The sequence below is a fragment of the Amia ocellicauda genome, chromosome 8 (genome assembly GCF_036373705.1).
Source record: "Amia ocellicauda isolate fAmiCal2 chromosome 8, fAmiCal2.hap1, whole genome shotgun sequence".
Taxonomy (NCBI): Eukaryota; Metazoa; Chordata; class Actinopteri; order Amiiformes; family Amiidae; genus Amia; species Amia ocellicauda.
In genome coordinates, this window is record NC_089857.1 from 36,265,204 (window position 1) to 36,285,300 (window position 20,097).

Consider the following 20,097-nt stretch of genomic DNA (forward strand, 5'->3'; position numbering starts at 1 on the left):
ATTAATACATTTTCTTTACAACACCACTTCCTGAAACAAGGATTTAAAACTTTGCACCAGCTTTGGTGTCAATATGTCTGCTGCTCTTATTGCAGTGGTTCCTTTTCAAATCTGGAAAAAACACCTAATCTATCAGTGATACCAGCCTTCAGGAATGTTACTGAGCAAGGTGTTGGTAGGCATAGCTCACTCTTGCCATGTGTGTTGGACTCCCAAAAATGTATCACCAAAATGCCATTGTTTCATGAAACTGAATTTTGCACCCAATCATTATGAAACTTATTAGTTGAAAAGTAAAAAGGTATATGCAGGCATTTGCCCTTGTCGTTACAGTGTGCTAATCCCTGGGCTCTGAAGCATTAGCAAGAATGAGCAAGAGACGTAGGAGACACAGCAAGAGAAGGAAGAGCTCCAGCAGCACAAAATGTGAGTGCTCTCCATAAGAAGGCTCTTAGTAGCACACGAGGTTAAGCCCCCAGTGACTGTCTGAATCAGCATCCGGTTAATGGAAGGGCAGTGATCCGTGCACATGATGCCCACAGCAGCCAGTATTAAGCACAGAACAACATGTCTCGTGTTAAAACGAATCCTTTCAAAGTCAATTTACTTGGGATTGTGTAGGAGTGGTGTGGAGCACGTTTAGTTGTATATTTAGTTACAGTTTTAGTGGAAAGTGTTCCCAGTCTTCATAGGAAACAATGTTATGTAGTGGGTAATTTAGACAAATATTTTTTATTTAAACCATACTTATATGTCTATTCACAATTTGTTGAAGACTGATTTGGCCTACAAAATGTAATAAAATCAGAAACTACGTATACAGTTGTTGATCTTGCACATCTTCCATCATCAATTTGTGTAAATTAAAAAATCTTTGAATGTATTCATTTTTGCTAATAGCTACTACTAATATAGTATTTATTATTTTTCAGACAGCCATTCTCCTTTTCAATTTCAATGTCCAAGTAATGACCATATAAATACAACCCCTGCATATGGAAATGACACATCCGCAGAAAAAGGGGAAACGGATTCATCACATCGAGAAAACATTGTACAGGATTCTGATGCAGAGGAAGAAACTGAGCATCACTCCAGGTCTAAAAATAAAACACTTAGTCAAGATACCCTTGAAGACATTCTCCAAAATGAAAAGAATGACGAAGAACATGGAATTCCACCACCTGATGACAGGAACAAGAAAGGAGTCACAATAACAACATCGGTGACAATAGATGACCGAGAAGTTCTGAATTTAGGGAGAATCATCTTTAGGCAATCCCAGGCGCCCCCTGACAAAGCTAGAACTAGCAGGTCGATGACGGTCACCACCACCAAAGTAAAATGCACCGTTTCAAACATGGAGGTGGAAATAAAAGAGGTGCTACATTCTGATGACCCAGGTATAAAGGCAACATTAGTTGTTGAAAACAATGAAGGGAAGGAGACAAAAACATATGTACATAGTCACTGGGGTAAATGTCCATCTCCAAACAATGATGTCCACGCAGATCCAACTATATATAGCCAAGACAACAGAATAAAGGAGACGTGTAACTTTCAAACCGATGTGAAAAAAATTAACACAAACTTCATAGATGTTGCAAGTAATTCCATGCAGTGCAAAGAGGGCAGTGAGTGTTACAAAAGCTGCTGTGAAGATCAAAAGAATAACAAGAACACATTTTGCAACTACCCACTATGTAGCGGCTACAATGACACTGAGTACCCAGCCACAGATGGCTCTTGCAGTCTTTATACATTATCTGACTGCAGTCTTCAGTGGACAGAGCACTCATCAGCTGACACGATAGACACTGATCTAGTTTCGGATATTCCTCCGCCTTATGAGTTTGCAGACAGAGAATACTTGCTGGAGGACCTGACGGAAAACATTGCTGGATTCCAGATTAACCAGACAGCGGTTAATGGATCCAACTCTTCCCATGACATGAAGTACCTGTTTGACTCCCGATGCCAAAATTCCTTCGATGGCGAGCAGAGTCCAAATGCAGGAGGGACTTCAGAACATTTATCGGAGTCTGACAGTTATGACCCCTTCTTCATGGGTCCGAAAATGCCAATGAGTAGGTCCAGCTTTACAAAAAATTTCATCCACAATCATGAAGGGAAGACGTGGCTGAGAAATAACAGCATTGCCATTTTAGAATCCAAACCAATCCCATCTTGTTACCTGGAACAACAATCTAAGAGGAGAAAGACATTCCCAGAAATTGCATCCTATTCTAACAAAATGCAGGAAAGCTTGCCATCTTACAGAGAATCTATTTCCTCTGGCACAATGTCTTCCTTTTTCATGAAAACATGCAGTCCTCTGCAGTCAGGAAGATCAGGGAGATTTTGTTTGGAAGATGAAGGACCTTATCAGTTCTGTGCAGAGCGTCGGAAGTCTTCAAATTTCACCACCTGTCAGAAACCAAGCACAAGTGCATTTGGTAGCCATACATCATTTAACTTAGACCCACCTAGGTCATGTAAAAACAACAACCCCTTTTATCCATCCAAGTCTGAGGAGAGCACAGAAGAGGTTTTCACAAAATATGGCAAATATTTCCAAGATGAAAATCAAACAGACGAGGAGACTGTTATTTTAGGATTCAGTTCTGAGAATGATGAAGACTGTTGCCATATTGGACTCATGGAACAGGGTGAATTTGTAGAGAGCGGCTTTGAAGAAGAGCTGGTGGACATCGAGGAGCAGAATCTTGAGCTTTCTGGGGAAACTCCTAATACAATGAAAGATTTACTTATTCAAGTCACACCACCTTCACGAAGTTCCTCCTATGAACATATTAATTACGATGGGCTCACTTCCAATCCATTAAATGACTTTGATGATGTCACAGAAATACCTGAAACTGATCTGCTTGATAGAGGCAATCCTGGCCTTTGGACCAAGAAAAGAAGAGGTTCAGTAATGACAGTCATTATTGGGGACTCTGAGCAGAGATGTATTCAGTATGACAACAGACCTTTAGAAATATCAGTTCCAGAGAGACATCACAGAGATTTTTTCAGCAGTGTTTATGACATTCCATCTGTATCACCCATTTTAGATGTGGATGAGTTGGAGGCAGACAGCATCAATGATTCACATATTGAATTGAGCATGTCTCACCAAAACTCTCTTTCACTTGAAACAAGTATATCAATCCAGGCAAAGATCCTTGACAGGCCGGGCTCTACAGGACAGATTGAAGACAGCCAGATAGTAACTAAGAATGAGAACCCATCACAACAGAGCATTCGGGAGCTCAACGTGATTCTTACTGAGACAGAGAAAAAAGAAAATCAGAGTATCGAAAAAGACGAGACAACAGCCATGCCAGAGACAAGTGGTTCTGCCTGTGATTTGCAGAGAAAAATGAGTGAAGACAAAGCGTCCCTGCTACAGAAAACAGACTCAGCAGAGAAGCAAAGTCTTCCCAAATGTAAGTGATATATAAGCCTGTTGCATTAGAAAAACTCCCAAAATGTATTTATGTAATCACTTTCACTTACAGTGCATTTTACTGTTAAACATGTAGTCATTGTGCCATTAAAAATAGACTAATCTGTCTTGTTGTTTGCCTGTAATTCCACGTTTAATGAGGATTTTCATTTTTTTTAACTGTGTAATTTATTCGATCTGACTAATTACGCAACTGAATTCTGGTACATTGCAGCTCCCCAGGATAAAAAAATGGAGGTCAGAAAGCACCTGAAGCCACCAGCAGACCCAATTCTGAAAGACACGCAAGAGGCAGAGAGCGTCCAGGAAGATGAATCTGATCACTGGGCGAAGAGGCGCAAGCTGTTCAAGGAAACCAAGCAGTGGAGTTCTGCCGGAGGGAGCTCCATCACCAGCAACACCGAGGACTCAGGTTTGTACAGCAGCCAGACAGCCTGACAGGGGCTCCGCTGAGCAGACCACCCACGTCCTCCATTCAGTCGATTTAAGAGGGGCCAATCTAACTGTGAAGACATCTCTCTAAACACATAGCACCTATAGAGGAGGCTCAGGGGACAGGCAGGGATTCAGATCGACTGTTAAGACCAACAGCAAGAGAATCAATCACTACGACACTGAGGAAAGTTTTCTAATGTAGCTTTACAGCTTGATAACCACATGACTAAATAATTTGTTATTTCTCCAAGGCAGGGTGTACTTCCTCTGTTAAAAAAAAGGCATTTGTAGTCTGAAGCTCCTTGCGTCAGTACGGTATTTTGCATGCCTTGAGAAAGAACTGCGGAAAGGACACAGCTGTGAAGATACTCAAGGAAATACCTATCTCTTTAAGGGTCATGACACCAGTATCATTGAGTCCCAAGAGAATCCTTTAGGATGTTTTTTGTTTTGTTCTGGTATTTAAAAGCAAAGGAATTTGCCTGCAATTCAGAGGAAGTCTGAAAGAGGTTTCAAACTTGGGGAGTCTCTCTTTTAGAAACAGTGATACACAAAGTAACCGAAAGGCTGTTTTTTCATATGAGAACACATCTTAATCATAAATGAGAATTGTACTGATATAATACTTTTAATGACAAAACATCCCTGGTACACATATGAGCATGGCAGGTGTTCTTATTTGAATTGAAATCGAAGCTGTTCTTGGTTTCAGTGAACTCCGAGGACACTCGCTCGGTTGATCTGGGAGTGCGGGAGAATGAAGACAAGGGCTTTTACACCGAGACCTTCCACTCGGCCTCTTGGATCTACAGAGGAGATGACGTGAGCCCGAATGACAGCCCCAGATGCCTGAGCAAGAGGCCTCGGCCTGTAGCGAGTATGGACACATTTGACTTCTCCTGTAGAGACAGCACTGATAGTAAATTGTAGCCCTGCTCGCACTGATAAACTTCTTTAGTAACATATTCTGTAATATTTGCACTCTCGAATGGTTTTAATTATAACATTTATCTTATAGAATACATAAAATAAAGAAATGTTCCCCTATATAATAGTAAAATATGGAATACCTATAAAAGCACAGAGCACTCTTTCACTTATTTAATTGCTAACAATGTAATAGAATAGAAAGAATGATAAATTCGGCTCACATTCAATACAGTGGAAAGGTACTTTATGTAATGAAGCTCACAGGTCTTTTGTATTGCTACTATTTATGACCAATATTTTTGTATTTTATTTCTATCGATTCTGTACCATAATGGTCATAACTCATGGTATTCTAAATCTCCAGAATGATGCATAGACTGCAATAACCTTCAATTTTTATTTTTCAGTGGCACTTATGTTGAGAATTCAATACTCCATCCGTCTGTGTTCTTTGTGTGAAATACTGATACACATACTAACATCAGTCTTATTTATCATGTCATCCGTGGGTTAAATATCTTCTTCTTCTCTTTTTTTTTTTTTAACTTATCTCTTAAAATTCAAGAAATATGATTACTCATGTAACCTTCAATCAATCTTCTCCACGGCACAGTCCCACAATCCTATTAGCAATTCATTTTACACATCGTTATATCAGCGTAGCATCTCCACACTAAATCCCTGTGCCTAACAGATGTAATTTTACGTTCCACCTGCAGTTCGAGAGAGGACAGTAAAAATCACCAAAGGAATGGGGGACTATCCGTGGGGATTCAGAATCCAGTTCTCTAAGCCTATCTTGGTCACAGAAGTTGACACAAGTAAGTGGCACTACAATACATGAAATCAGTTTCAGCTTTGTAAGCAGAAAAGCACAAATGAAATACTGATGAATGATCACAGGCAAGGAATATTGATGGTGGCATATTCATTTAAGTAATTATTTATAGGATCACGAGAATTCTTGGATCCTCGTTAATTTTTTTCTTTCCTCTGTCTAACTTTCAGAACATTATGAGTTATTTCATTGCAAAGGAATTATGGATGGATTTTAAAAAGCATCCAAGCACAAAACCCCATTGATTTTCTATGGATTTCCTCCTGTATATAGCATTGAAAATGAAGTCCTCAATACTGCTGCCTTCATAATTGATGTTACAGAATATAGATACTGGTAGCATTCTTTTAAAACCTTCAATCAAAATTCTTCATGTAAAGAAAGAGCTTTTCAATAAATATGAAAAATTGCTTCAGAAGATGATTAGTTTAGTTTAGTTTTATATTCAAAATGGTATTACACCATATAGCAAAATGCTGGAGAACATGTCTCTGTGGATGTCATCATAAATGGTGCCACAGGGCAGAGTCCAGTATCCATTGTTTTAATCGTGTCAGAAATGCATTGCGTGTTTGTTTTGTCTGTTTAAACAGCGTATGGAAGGTTTCTACTTTCCACAGATCCATTCTGCGAACAATATATAGATACAGGATTTTGAGTCCTTTGACCCCCTCCAAGTCGGCTTAAAGGCCAAACCTCAAAGACTCCACACTTTTGGTTTGAAATCCAACCTGTCCAATTGAAATCCAATTCCTCTGCCAGTGTGATTGAGTGTGCCTGTGTTGTTTTCAGATGGAGCAGCAGAGGAGGCAGGCCTACTGGTGGGTGACATTGTGATGACAGTGAATGGCACAGATGTCACCAGCGTGCCACACTCCGAGGCAGCGGCACTGGCCCGGCAAGGTAACAGTCAGCTCAGAGCTTCAGGGATTTTTAACAGGGCTTCCTGTCTTCCTCTCCAGAGTGTCTGGACCTTTTGACAAAGCAGCAGTGTGCGTGGTTCAGGGTGTGGGAGATCAGGGTTCAATTCCCAGGGCTGATTGCAATCACCTCCAACAATTCAATGTATTTACATGTAGACACATATCTCCCAGAATGCCCTCAGACAGATTTTATGATACAATGTGTAAACTGAATGCAGCACCACAATGTATTAAGCTCAGGTGTATTATGCAGGAGTCAAATGTGGTTGCAGAAGAAGTAGATGTTATTTAAAACAAATCCAGTGTACATTTTCTTATCTCCAGCCATTAACGTCCTTGTGTTTATCAGTAACTCCAAGAATCTTTTAAAACAGTAAAAGCATTAAATGTGATTTAATATTAATTTCCATTTAAACATTGAGTTATAAAAATGTACCATTGTAAAATTCCATTAAATTGCATTATTCTTTTGTAGTGCTTTATACTCCCCTGACTTGGTTGTTTTGTTATTGCCCAGCAATCCTGGGAAATGTAGACCAGTTAACCTCACGTTTAATATTAAGGTAAAACTTCCTTGATTTTTGTAATTTATTTTTACTTATGCTTGTGCTTGAAACCCCTTTTCATTCAGTCTTTATCCTATGTGAAGTATTTCTGTCCAACACTCTTTGCAGGGCCAGACACTCTCACCTTAGTGATTGGCTCTGACATCAGTCGGTGCCCCAACACCCCCAGGCCGGCGTGTAGGGGGTACCTGCACAAGCGCACCCAGTCCGGCTTCCTGAAGGGCTGGAGAAAGAGGTGGTTTGTCTTAAAGCATGATGGATGTCTTTACTACTACAAAAACAAAAAGGTAACCAAGGCAACGTAGAAAGTAATAACTTGACATCTATAATCTGTCTATCAGATTGATGGTATAAAGAGTGACTACTGCTGTTAAAGTCTGAATTATTTGAAAATGACTAAAATATTAACCTAAAAGACAACTTTTGCAAATTTGGCATAATAACAGTACAATATACAGTACTGCAGGTGTGAAAAAATGTTGTAAAGTAAGATGCTGTCAAAAATATATTTATCAATTAACTAAATGCAAAATGAGTGAACAGAAGAAAAATCTAAATCAAATCCATATTTGGTGTGACCACCCTTTGCCTTCAAAACAGCATCAATTCTTCTAGGTACACTTGCACACAGTTTTTGAAGGAACTCGGCAGGTAGGTTGGCCCAAATATCTAAATATCTAATAGCACTAACCACAGTTCTTCTGTGGATTTAGGCAGCCTCAATTGCTTCTCTCTCCATGTAATCCCAGACAGACTCAATGATGTTGAGATTTCTGTTGAGGGCATACCATCACTTCCAGGACTCCTTGTTCTTCTTTACACTGAAGATAGTTCTTAATGATGTTCGCTGTATGTTTGGGGTTGTTGTCATGCTGCAGAATACATTTGGGGCCAATCAGATGCCTCCCTGATAAGTATCTGCCTGTACTTCTGAGCATTGAGGAGACCATTAATTCTGACCAAATCCCCAACTCCATTTACAGAAATGCAGCCCCAAACTTGCAAGGAACCTCCACCATGCTTCACTGTTGCCTGCAGAAACTCATTTGTGTACCGCTCTCCAGCCCTTCGGCGAACAAACTGCCTTCTGCTACAGCCAAATATTTAAAATTTTGACTCATCAGTCCAGAGCACCTGCTGCCATTTTTCTGCACCCCAGTTCCTGTGTTTCCCTGCATAGTTGAGTCGCTTGGCCTTGTTGCCATGTCGGAGGTATGGCTTTTTGGCCGCAAGTCTTCCATGAAGGCCACTTCTGACCAGTTTTCTCTGGACAGTAGAGGGGTATACCAGGGTCCCACTATTTTCTGCCAATTCTGAGCTGATGGCACTGCAGGACATCTTTGATTGCGAAGGGAAGTAAGCATGATGTGTCTTTCATCTGCTGCAGTAAGTTTCCTTGGCCGACCACTGCATCTACGGTCCTCAACGTTGCCCGTTTCTTTGTGCTTCTTCAAAAGAGCTTGGACAGCACATCTGGAAACCCCTGTCTGCCTTGAAATGTCTGCTGGGAGAGACCTTGCTGATGCAGTATAACTACCTTGTGTCTTGTTGCTGTGCTCAGTCTTGCCATGGTGTTTGACTTTTGACAGTAAACTGGCTTCAGCAACCTCACATTGTTAGCTGGGTTTGGCTGTTCCTCACCCAGTTTTATTCCTCCTACACAGCTGTTTCTGTTTCTGTTAATGATTGTGATTCAACCTACATATTGAATTGATGATCATTAGCACCTGTTTGGTATAATTGTTTAATCAGACACCTGACTATATGCCTACAAAATCCCTGACTTTGTGCAAGTGTACCTAGAAGAATTGATGCTCTTTTGAAGGCAAAGGGTGGATATGGATTTGATTTAGATTTTTCTTCTGTTCATTCACTCTGCATTCAGTTAATTGATAAATATAATCTAGTAACATGTCTATGTTCAAAAGTATTCTTACTTTACAGAATTTTTTCACACCTGCCTAAAACTTTTGCACAGTACTGTACCTTCAAGTGGTTTTAAAATAAAACTCAGTGAATGTGTTGCTCTTGCCCAGGATGAGGGGAAATGCCGACCTCTGGAGGCAATGAAGTTGGAAGGAGCAGATGTGGGGCCTGACACAAGCCTTGGCAAACCATTTGTTTTCAAATGCTGCCCTCTTTCCGGGTCCCGGATTTATTACTACTGTGCAACATCAAACCAGGAAATGAAAAGGTACTTTGAACAATGAATAAGTTAACATAGCAACCGGACACATGTGCGTGGCAATTTCAGTTTCTACTGTGGTGCATCAGTGATTTCATGTCTGCCATATAGCTGTTCAAGGAAATAGAAAATGAAATGGAGAGTGATCCATTTTGCAGATGCAATTTGAAAAAAAGGTGAAAGGCGGGATTGCAAAGTGTGGCTCAAGTTGCTGTTTCTGAATTGCTGAGGCTGAGGATGTTTGTGATTAAAAAAAAAAAAATCCCATCTTCATGTGTCTTTGTATTTATGTCACAGGTGGTTGGAGGCAATGGAGAGAGCAGTCCATCCTGTCACTCAGGTACATTGTATTCACAACAGTGCTATCACTGTTCATGTGTTTCCCATGTATAACATAGAGCACATGCCCACTACGTGCCCACACAATGAAGAAGAAAAACAAACAAGAAAGCAAGCATGCATGTTCTTTTTTTAAATATACATATGTTGTTCTAAATCCACGTGATAAATAATTCAGTTCAAATGCTATGTATGGAGCTCCTAGTCCCTCTAGTGTTCAGACAGTCAGACAGCATGCAGTACAGGGAATTGCAAATGCTTGTTTGTTTCATCTGAAAGAGGTGCTGCTCCTTTTTTATATAGGTTCTCTTTAAATTGTTTCCTAAATTAATGTTATTTTTCCTCTCTTTTATGTAATTTACAAACCATAATCCATAGACCGCATGATGAACCTGAGATAAGATGGGTAGAGAAATAAGAAGGGTGGAATATAGTATGATTTTTTTGTTTGTTTGTTTGTTTTTGTTAGTTTTTAATGTTGGACTATATTTGCTGTTAAGACCAGCACACCATCTTTATCTATACACAGTATTTTCTTAGATGCATTCTGCAGTTTTTAATCCAGACTGCAATGGACATCATCCTAAATTATGTCTGGAATTCAGTTCTGCTATACGTTTCTGTTTGTTTGTTTGTTTGTTGTCAGTAAAGGATATGTTGTTGTGGAGGACAAGGGAGTTCATGGAACAGCTGGTCTCGCAGTTTATCTCCGGCTACAGCTTAAAACTGCATCAGGATTGATGTATAAAAGAAAGAATATTCCTGTCTCTAAGCTGATTTTGTATATTTCCAAAGGATTTAAACTGAATGAGTGAGATTTCAGATGGCACTGCTGTCACCACAGTCTATTCATTAATTCTAGAAAAGAAAGTGTTGATCCATCCCCTGCTCTCCCACAGCCCATTTGTTAAATGTATATACAAGTACATTTCGCTTGAAGTAAAGTATCCAAAATATGTTTTAAAATATCTGAATTCTTTCAACATGCAGCTGTCTGGTGTTTGCAACAGCTGTGTGATTATTGATTGTGCTGTCGATTGCATTTATTCTAATAAACTAAGTTATATACTGGGTATTGTTTACATTATGCTTACCTCTAGGTTTTATACTGAAAACAGCATTATTAGTATTGACCTGCGCTGGTTAATGTATATACAAATCATTGTTTCTCTGTCCTGACTGTTCCACATCCCTTGCTTTACTGTCATTGGTAATCGCTTAATCAGTCCTGAATAATTGACTCACAGATGTAATACTTGTGTCTACCACATGGAGTCCCTATAAGCCTTTGCAGAGAAAGGCCTTATAAGGCTACTAAACTATATGATCAAGTGAAACACTTAAGATGTGACATCTGTTTCAAATTAGCAGAGGTCATAAAAATATATTAATTATTAATGATATACATCTAAAAATGTCATATTAATAACACACTGAAGAACACTGTTGTGAAGTCACTACTAAAATGTGTACATTCAGCAAATTAATTGAGCTGTGGAAATAGACTAAACATTGGGCCTAATTATTGACATTATGTGTCAGTGGCTGAATGAGTAGCTTTGTCCTTGGCATTGTACCCACCCCTAGAACCAGGATTGAATACCAAGTGCATAATATTTACGTTTTCTATGTTATTTTTTAGTTATAATTGTACCTGTAAACTCCCAACATTTAAATTCTCCTCAGTCATATCTCAATCATATCTACCCTCCTAGCCAACATTAGGAGGTTGAGAGAGTGGATTTGGCTTCTATGTGATCTTTCTATCAATAACTTTGTGTTTGGTGACCATTCCTTTGCTTAGCTACTTTCTGCCCTAACATTATATGTTATCTTGCCAGGGATAATAGTATTTCATGTAATGTACATTTATTCTTAATGCTACAACACCCAAACAATTCCCATGCTTCCCTCTGACACTTTAAACTTGTCTTCATTCCAAGCAGTTGGTGACACAACATTTCTATTACGTTAAAAAAAAAAAGGGAGTAAAATGAGCTTATAAAAAACACAGAAAACTGAATGGCCAGTTATAAAGGTTGTTGTTTTTGAAAGGGCCTGTTTATGCATGCCTTAACGCAACCCGGAAAGCTTCAGACATATTTGAATCTATGTAGGATTCTTGTCTGTTTCGAAGGATTGGCAAAATGAGCAGTATAGGCCAAAGAATTATGCTTAATTATTTCAGATATGTGCCATTGTGCTAAAATACGTATTAAATCCCCTCATTGCTTGAGCACTGCCAGACGTTTCAATGCATATTTGCTGTCATATTTCAATATGTTCTTTACTCTGTGGCTAAGCCTTGTGTTCACTACAAATGGTTTTCTTCCTACACAATTTTTGAAGTTTTGTATTCTAAGTTGACATCAGCTATAAAATAAACAATCAATATGTATGAGTGTTTGTGTGTTTTTGCGTATGTGTGTATATATGTACAGCTCTGGAAAAAATTAAGAGACCACTTAACATTGATTTCTGAACTTGGAGTGGTCTCTTTATTTTTTCCAGAGCTGTATATATAAATCTTACTATAATTCAGAATATTTTAACTAAAACCATATTCCAGTAAATGAAATCTTTTTTGCAAGTTACATCATGCATTTTCAGTAGATTGAAAGGTTAGGGTTTTCTCTTCTTACGACTTAAATACAGATTTTCAAACACAGTAATTATTTTGCTGTTAGTCACTATGAAAGGACAAGATTTTTTTCCCCTTTTGCCGGCTGTAGCTTAATGTTGTGTAATTCTACATAATGGCAGGTTTATAAATGAATGGTTAAATTAGGGCTGTTGTTGCCTAAGTGACACTGAAGATGTGCTAATGCTGTTTTTTGTTGCAGAATCATGTGTGGGTGGATGTCTCTCGACACAATGCCATCCTTCCCCCGCTGGCTATCAAAAACCCTGAATGCCTCGGCCTTCTTCATCAAATGGACAAGAACAAGGACGTGTGGGTGCAGCACTACTGCATATTAAAAGATGGATGTCTGTATTTCTACGCTGGCATTCGTTCAATTAATGCTTTAGGTTTGTATTTGAAGCACATAAGGCTTGTCCTGTTGAAACTACCAGCAGCTATAGCCTGATGTTATCTCAGAAGCTTAGCATGTCTGGGCCAGGTGTTGGATGGGAGGAAATAGTGTAAAATGCAGTTTTTGTGGTGAAAGTGGTGCTGGTATACCTGTAGATGGCACTCTTCCAACTGGACCACAATTGTGTAAAAAATAGTGTAGTTGGAGGAGACACAGCACTTTCTTCTCACATGACAGCTTTAAAAGCACAAGAACTACAGTCAGTTATAGGAAATATGCATTTGGCTGAAAAACATTAATTAAAATTAACAGTTGTTAGATGTTTCATGTTCAATATCTTCTCGAAGTGATCTGTTGACTAATTTCAAACATAGACATTCAGGGCAATTTCTGTGAGAAGCCACATCGGCATCAACTGTACAGAGGACTGATTGCTTTCATTCAGATCTTGTATTACTGCTGGACACCACTTGTTTCTTGGTTTACCCATGATGCACTAATCTCTGCCTCCAGGGGGAATCTACTTGCATGGGTACACAGTGAGTGAACAGCCTTTTGGATCCAGGCGATCTACAATCGTACTGAAGCCTCCTTCTGAAGAGTTTAAAACCTTTTACCTCTGTGCCGAGAATGCAGCTGAAAACAAACGGTAAATAAGTTCAAACTAACATTTACCCGTGATTGGATATATTTTATGCTTGACTTAATTAATTTCTTATGCCAAGAAGTATACAAAGCTATGCATTATGACCAAACCATCAGATGTGTTTGTAATTGTTGACTACATGTTGAGAATCCTCACTTGCTTGCAACATTGGCTAAGAATATTCACCTGCATCTTACTCCTGCATTGTGTATTCAGAAACTCTTCAATCTCAGAGGCTTCTTACACTTTCAGTATAAACATAAGTGCAGTATTTTTTCTTCCAGTGCAAATGCATTGCTTTTGTTGTTTCTTCCAGATGGATCTTAGCTCTAAGAGTCTCCATTAGCAAATGGCTGCCTTTACATCAAGCTATTCATGACTTCATGAACCGCCCACCAGAGGAGACCAGGATGTGAAAATCACCAAAAGATCAATTTGAATGGTGCATCACTTTACAAACCAGGCTTCCTTCAAATGTGCTCTTTCTACCAAATCCCGAGGCTTGATTAAATTTAAACACAATTCTGCAATCATAAATTCCAAATGTGTCTCTTAAGTACAGCTTTCTGTTTCTTGGTCCTTTTGTTAAACTTTGGCTGCACTGTCCCCTCCAGAGTGCAATGTGAACATCTGGGCCTTTTGTCTTCCAAATGGAAAGAAAGCATCAAGAACTGTTTTGAAGTTGTTGTTGATGTGTGGGTTGCAGTTCTGATTTAGTCAGGGCTCTATTGTTGTTACAGGCTTAATTTAAAGATATGTTATACACACATGATATATGTATTTATTCCTTGTCCAAACAAACCCCCATCTCCATCAATCACATATAAAAATAAATATGATTTGTACTTCAAATACATTGATTCACGTCACCAGCATAGATTTCAATGTTTTTGTATCTTTTTATATTTATAATATAACATTTGATTACACTTTGGTAGTGCATTGCTCTATATACCTGCAAAAAGAAAGTATAAAAAAGTATTAACATATATGTAGTTCATAAAATAGGAATGCCTTTTTCTTTAGCGGGATGTCTCCTAATATGACTAGTAAAACCTAGCAGTAGCATTGATGTTTTTGTAATAATTCATTTTACTCCCTGTAATTACTGACACTCCATTTTTTTGTATGTATGTAAATAAACGAATGCCAATATTACAATTCTAAGCATGTATTCTGTACACATCAATGTTAAGTATAACACGTTTGAAAGTAGTTTCCGATCTGAAAGAAAGGTTATCCGATTAAATGCTCATAATAGGTTATTGGTACAGTGCAGTTCCGTTGCTTTTTACTGCAACAAAAAAAACGTTTAATTGGCAATTACCTTATCACACAAACTCAGGTTAAGATGACAAGATAAGCACCATTTTTGGTTAAATTAAATAATGCATCTGCCAGTCACATCTGGTGGGGTATGGTATTAAACATATTTGCTTTCTGATAGGTTTCCTGTCTCCTTAACTACTGGAGTAAAACATCATGGCTGACATATGTTAGAATTCACCACAAGGTGATGTACAATTGGGTGGGCTCAAAGTCAGTTCCCTTGCCAACCCCTGTAGCATATTGTGTTCCTCTGAGCCTGCCGTGTGTTCAGTTGTAGCTGCATTAATCCCCTCTACAGTGCTATAAACCTACTGCGTGCACTATGGACTCAGAGGTTTTGGAGGATGCACATACACCATAATATTAGTATGAGTTTTGTGGCAGTGAGCTGCAACTATTAACAATTCTGAATTCCCTCTTGGGAATCTGTAAAATGAAAAATGATTAAAAAAAACTAAAAAACGGACCAATATAAGTTGAAAATACTTCTCTATAAAGCATTGCTTTGAGAGTGTGGATACAAACATTTAAACAATTGCAAGCAGCAGCTGGTATCCATTAGCAAACTGGCACTTCCATATACAATAATTGAGAGCATGCAAAGTTCAAAATCTGTAAAGTATATTAAAAACATAATCTGTTACTGTAGCTAAAGGGCTAAAATAAAAACAGCTATAAATGTAACATACATTCACTCAGTTATGAAATGTGCAGCTTTTATATATGATATTCAATTGCTTGAAGGCATATTTCGCTTTAATGTTGAAAACTGGATCAATTTTAAGCAAGCAGACAGTTAGTACTGTGTTATGGTTGCCCCTGCTCCCTCGAGGACGCACAGTTATTTACTGTCTGGTGATTCAGACATGTTCTTCTCTCAGTCACATGCATGTCTCACACTAAAGAAACCCTCTGAAAAGAAGACTTTTAATAGAACTGCCTGGGTGAAAGACAAAATGTTTTCATATTCAGAATATTGAAAGGCACCTCAGTGTGAAGAATAAGGAGGCAATAAGACCTGAAACAGTCAATTTAGTTGTTTTTATCTTAACCCAGTTTGTTCCATCCACAATGTTCTGAAGTAGATTTAAACGATGGACTGAACCAGTTAAAGGATTCTTGTTTTTTGTAAAGCTGCTTTCACTGCACTCCTGCTACAATAGTGGGGGTGAAAACAAGACACAATACAAATGAACAGGTAAGTTTCAGTAGAGTAAATCTCTAGTCTCTCAGGTGATGTGTAACAATTTCAAACAATGGGTTGGTCCCCCAGTATACATATATGAGTTTGCTATTATTGATCAATGTCACAGTTTATCATCCCTCAACTTGGCTTTCATACTATTTCCCCAGGTTAACAACAAAAGTAAAATAATTGAACCACTTTTTAGAAGCAATGTGTGTTTTCATATGTGATATAAGAATGTACAGTATAACAAAAACATGTGCAATGGTATCTTTACATTTATACCTCAGATTTTGCATACTGTGTTGTCCTATATAGAGACCTTCATCTGTTTTTTGATTTGCTCAAAGATTAAACTGTTTTTACTCTCAGATGGAAAGTATATCAAAGCATATCCAGGGTGGACAGTGCCTTGGCCTCAATTTTCTCTTTCCCCTGGTTCACTTTCTACGAATTTGTGAAATACTGCCCTTCAGCACCTGCCTAGCAAAATTCTTGGCAGAGATTTCAAGCCTTCTGTTAAAGAAAGTGCATTGAAGTATAATAACATACTCTTGGTGAAAACAGGTAAGTTAGGGGGCGTATATGCCCAACAAAATGAATGTTTGTTTTTTATGTTTGAATTTGTATTATTTCTTCAATTTCATTAAAACATTCATGACTCATAATTTACCTTAAAATGGTAGTCATATCATTTTTCTACAGTAGTTATGTACTCAATATTTGCTTCCTGAAGCTGGTTATGTTACTCTTATTTTAATGTTGTGAAATCATAGATAAAAACTGAATCAAAACCATGCCAAGGCCAGAGTACATGTAACAAACAGCAGGGATGGTGCATGTTCTGTTGCTTTACAATGAACCTCATCTAGTGACACATAAAGACCATCTGTGGCCAGGAGCCATTGGGAATTGGTGTCATCAGAGAGAGAGGCGTCCATTCCCTTGTCAGTATCAAACGTCTGCAGTTTGTGTTGTGCTGAAAAAAAAAAAGTGGACTGGTAGCTAACTATGTAACTAGGGAGAAGTGTGTGTAGATTTTGTTCTATAGAGGGTTGCACTGGTGACATGTACTAACAATAAATAGAGGAGCATATATTGTATGGTAGGTTATTCAAAGCAAGGAAGAACTTTGGTGATCTGTAACAGCTGCCCCTGGTTTATAAGATGGTGGTGATTTAAAAAGACTATCACCTGCAGAATAAAGAAATCGGAAGCCAACTGCAGGAACACTGAAGTGATTTAAAACAGTTAAGTCACTAAACAGATGGCTTATTGAAACAAACATATTTCAGTTCAGATAGACTGGTAAGTAGCCAAATGTAGCACAACATCCGACGCTGATTGAGAGTGCAGGGCCTGTTATTTAAATTCTATCATTCCTCCCACATTGCAGATTATCGGGAGACAAACAATAACAGAAGCTGCTCCAGTGCTGAAAGCGGCTTTTCGGTAAATGCTTTGCAGATCACTTTACTGGTAATCTGTTTTCATGTTCGTAGCATTGTACAGGAAATGGGGGGAAAAAGCTATAGTAACCAGGGGCTCTGACACAGATTCACACTCTAATGTTTCTCTTTGCTGTTTCTTGAAGCAGCACTGATGGAAATGCTTTACAGTTGAAAGGCTAATTTTGTTTATTCGGCCTTCTGTAGAGGGAAAAATTAATGGCATTTGATGACCAAACTCCAAACTCTTCTGTACAGCTGGTGTGTGAAATAACTCAATTAAGTTTTCATTTGTTGTACTTTAGAAGCAGAGTGAAAAGCAACACTGATGTTGCTGATGTCGGGCTCTATTAGACATACACAATATCTCATCTATAAATAGAAAATGGAAGAAATGTATTTTGAAACAGGTACCACTTTAACAGCTTTAAAGTTTCCATGACAAAAATGTTGCAGTGTGTAATATGTGTGTGGCTGCTGTATATATATATATATATATATATATATATATATATATATATATAATTTTAAATGTTAGCAATTTAAAACTGAGCCCTTCTTTGATGGAGATTACTGTGGTCAAAACTGTACTTTTTAAAGAGAAAATGAAAAGAGAATCCAGGGCATTAGCACAGCTGTTTACCTGAATTGATGACAAAATAAAATTACACATATACATATAGTACTATCATCGTCTTTCTGTTATTTAAAAGGAAATAAAAAAATAAGAAACAAAAGTGCTGAGACTGTAAAACAAGCATTTTCATCTCGTTCTTCAGACAGGTTAGAGACATGTTAAAACCATTTCTAATTTATTTCTAATTGACGAGACCAAAGATTGAATCATGCAGAATTAAAGCTTACCTTCACAGCCTGTTCCATCACAAAGCTTCTCCATCTAAATATAGAAAGTCGCCTAAAACTGGGGAGAGCCTTCTCATAAAAACTTAAAATGGACAAGCTTTTAATCTGCCAAATTATATAAGAGAAGCCAGATGACAAGTGAAAGCTGTGAAGCTTACGCAGGAAACAACCACGGCTGCTTCACCCACTGAACCAGGCTCACAGAGACCTCGGCGGTTAGGTCGCAATTCAGTGACTAAAGCACAGCAGTCTCAGCAATACGGCCGAAGCACATGAGAAGAACATATTTAACACCGTAAACATTGGATTGAATGGGTTTAAAGTGCTGAAAAATGGAAATGAGATTTGTAATATATGGCTTAATCTGAACTGTTTAAAAATGGATACGACTTGACCAATATGCCCTCACAATGCATCACAACTATTTGAATTCTAAAAGCTCTCAACAAAGTTTTGGGAAATCTTTTAAGGTGAAAATGTGGGTGCTGTTTATGGAAGTAGCAGATGTCCTATTATGTACCTGCTGATTATTATTAACCTGCTAATTATGAATGACACAGGAGAAGCACTTTGATAGTTTGTTTTTCATGTTTGCGGGCTTCCCCTTTGTACACAAAAAGATGAAACATCTCGAATTTGTATTCCATTTCATGTGTATAATGTAGTTGGCATGCCACAAGATCATACAAATATCAGTTTGTCCCCAATTATAAGAGGTGATGTGATAATAGCATGCACAATGTGTAGTATGAGGTGTTGAGGAGGTAAAATTGATATTATGGAGTGGAACAAAACCTGCACCTGAAATCTATGTTAGCAGTACAAGTTGACAATCCTCTTTGTAGGAGCATATACTTAATGTGTTAGGTTTACAATATCATTAATTATGGAGTTAGAAACAAGAATTCCAGACTATAATTAATCAGGTATACTAGTCCAGTTGCTGAAGAAATCAAATACAGCCATGTGAACGTTTGGCCTGGCTACAGACAGGGTGTGCAGAGAGGGGGGAATGAGAATCGCAAAGCTTCAACTGGACTTTAAACTCCACGACAAGAGCTAATACAGAGAAACACAGAAGAAAAATGGGAGTGGCACACGTTCCATTCCCGGAAAAACCTCCAGACTCCTGGAAAGTTATGCCTATAAAAACAAAAGGAAATTAATATCCATAAAATCAAAACATCAGTTTAAGTTCAACTTTATTAAATCTTTTTGCACTAATGTTTCCTTAAAAGGCAATTAATCTGACATTCAGAAACACTTAGAAGTGTTTAATCCAGTTATTTAAAAAAAACTAAGAGTATAATCCTCACTAGTCTTGGACTCTACCCAAAATTAATCTTGATCTGTGAAACCAGCCTTAAAAGTTAAAAGTATACAAGACTGAACTAAGCTGCCCAAAGTACTCCTGTATTTTCCTACTTGTTTAAGACTACTTTAACGGATTTCCCATGTTTATACTGGTGTCTTCAAACCAATTTGAATTGGAAGAGCAACATCATGGTTAATACATTTGTTAGCAATAAGTATTTTGATTTCTTATTATACTGGCCTCAACCATTAACATTAGATTCCTCAAATCAGCAACGTAGCCTTTAAAAACATTAAAAAAGCAGACTGGTTTCAGGGGGTAATGTTTTCCCCCACCAATTGGATATAGACACTTCACTCATTCGATCAGGATTATTACACCTACGAATCCTCTTCACTGTAAAGGTGCAGTCATTTTTTTTTATAATGGTTTCTACTACTTTGTATGTGTAAAGCATAACATGTTAGCATTTGCAAAAAAGGTGACAGTGTGCTGAATGACTAAGAATACTACATAATGAATCAATATCGATTTCCCCATTTTCAGTACTATAACGTGTTCCTTGCAAGTAGCTAGAAAGTAAATG

At 38.0% G+C, this 20,097-nt stretch overlaps 1 protein-coding gene across 1 annotated transcript; it reads left to right on the plus strand.

Moving 5' to 3' along the window:
- Positions 1 to 1,506: 1,506 nt before the first annotated feature.
- On the plus strand, positions 1,507 to 14,470 carry pdzph1 (PDZ and pleckstrin homology domains 1). The gene is made up of 11 exons (XM_066711244.1): positions 1,507 to 3,452; positions 3,687 to 3,884; positions 4,620 to 4,784; positions 5,557 to 5,658; positions 6,468 to 6,578; positions 7,273 to 7,451; positions 9,201 to 9,358; positions 9,647 to 9,689; positions 12,532 to 12,718; positions 13,237 to 13,372; positions 13,686 to 14,470. The coding sequence occupies exons 1-11, from the start codon at positions 1,616 to 1,618 to the stop codon at positions 13,783 to 13,785; spliced, it is 3,216 nt and encodes a 1,071-aa protein (XP_066567341.1). The 5' UTR covers positions 1,507 to 1,615; the 3' UTR covers positions 13,786 to 14,470.
- Positions 14,471 to 20,097: the final 5,627 nt, after the last annotated feature.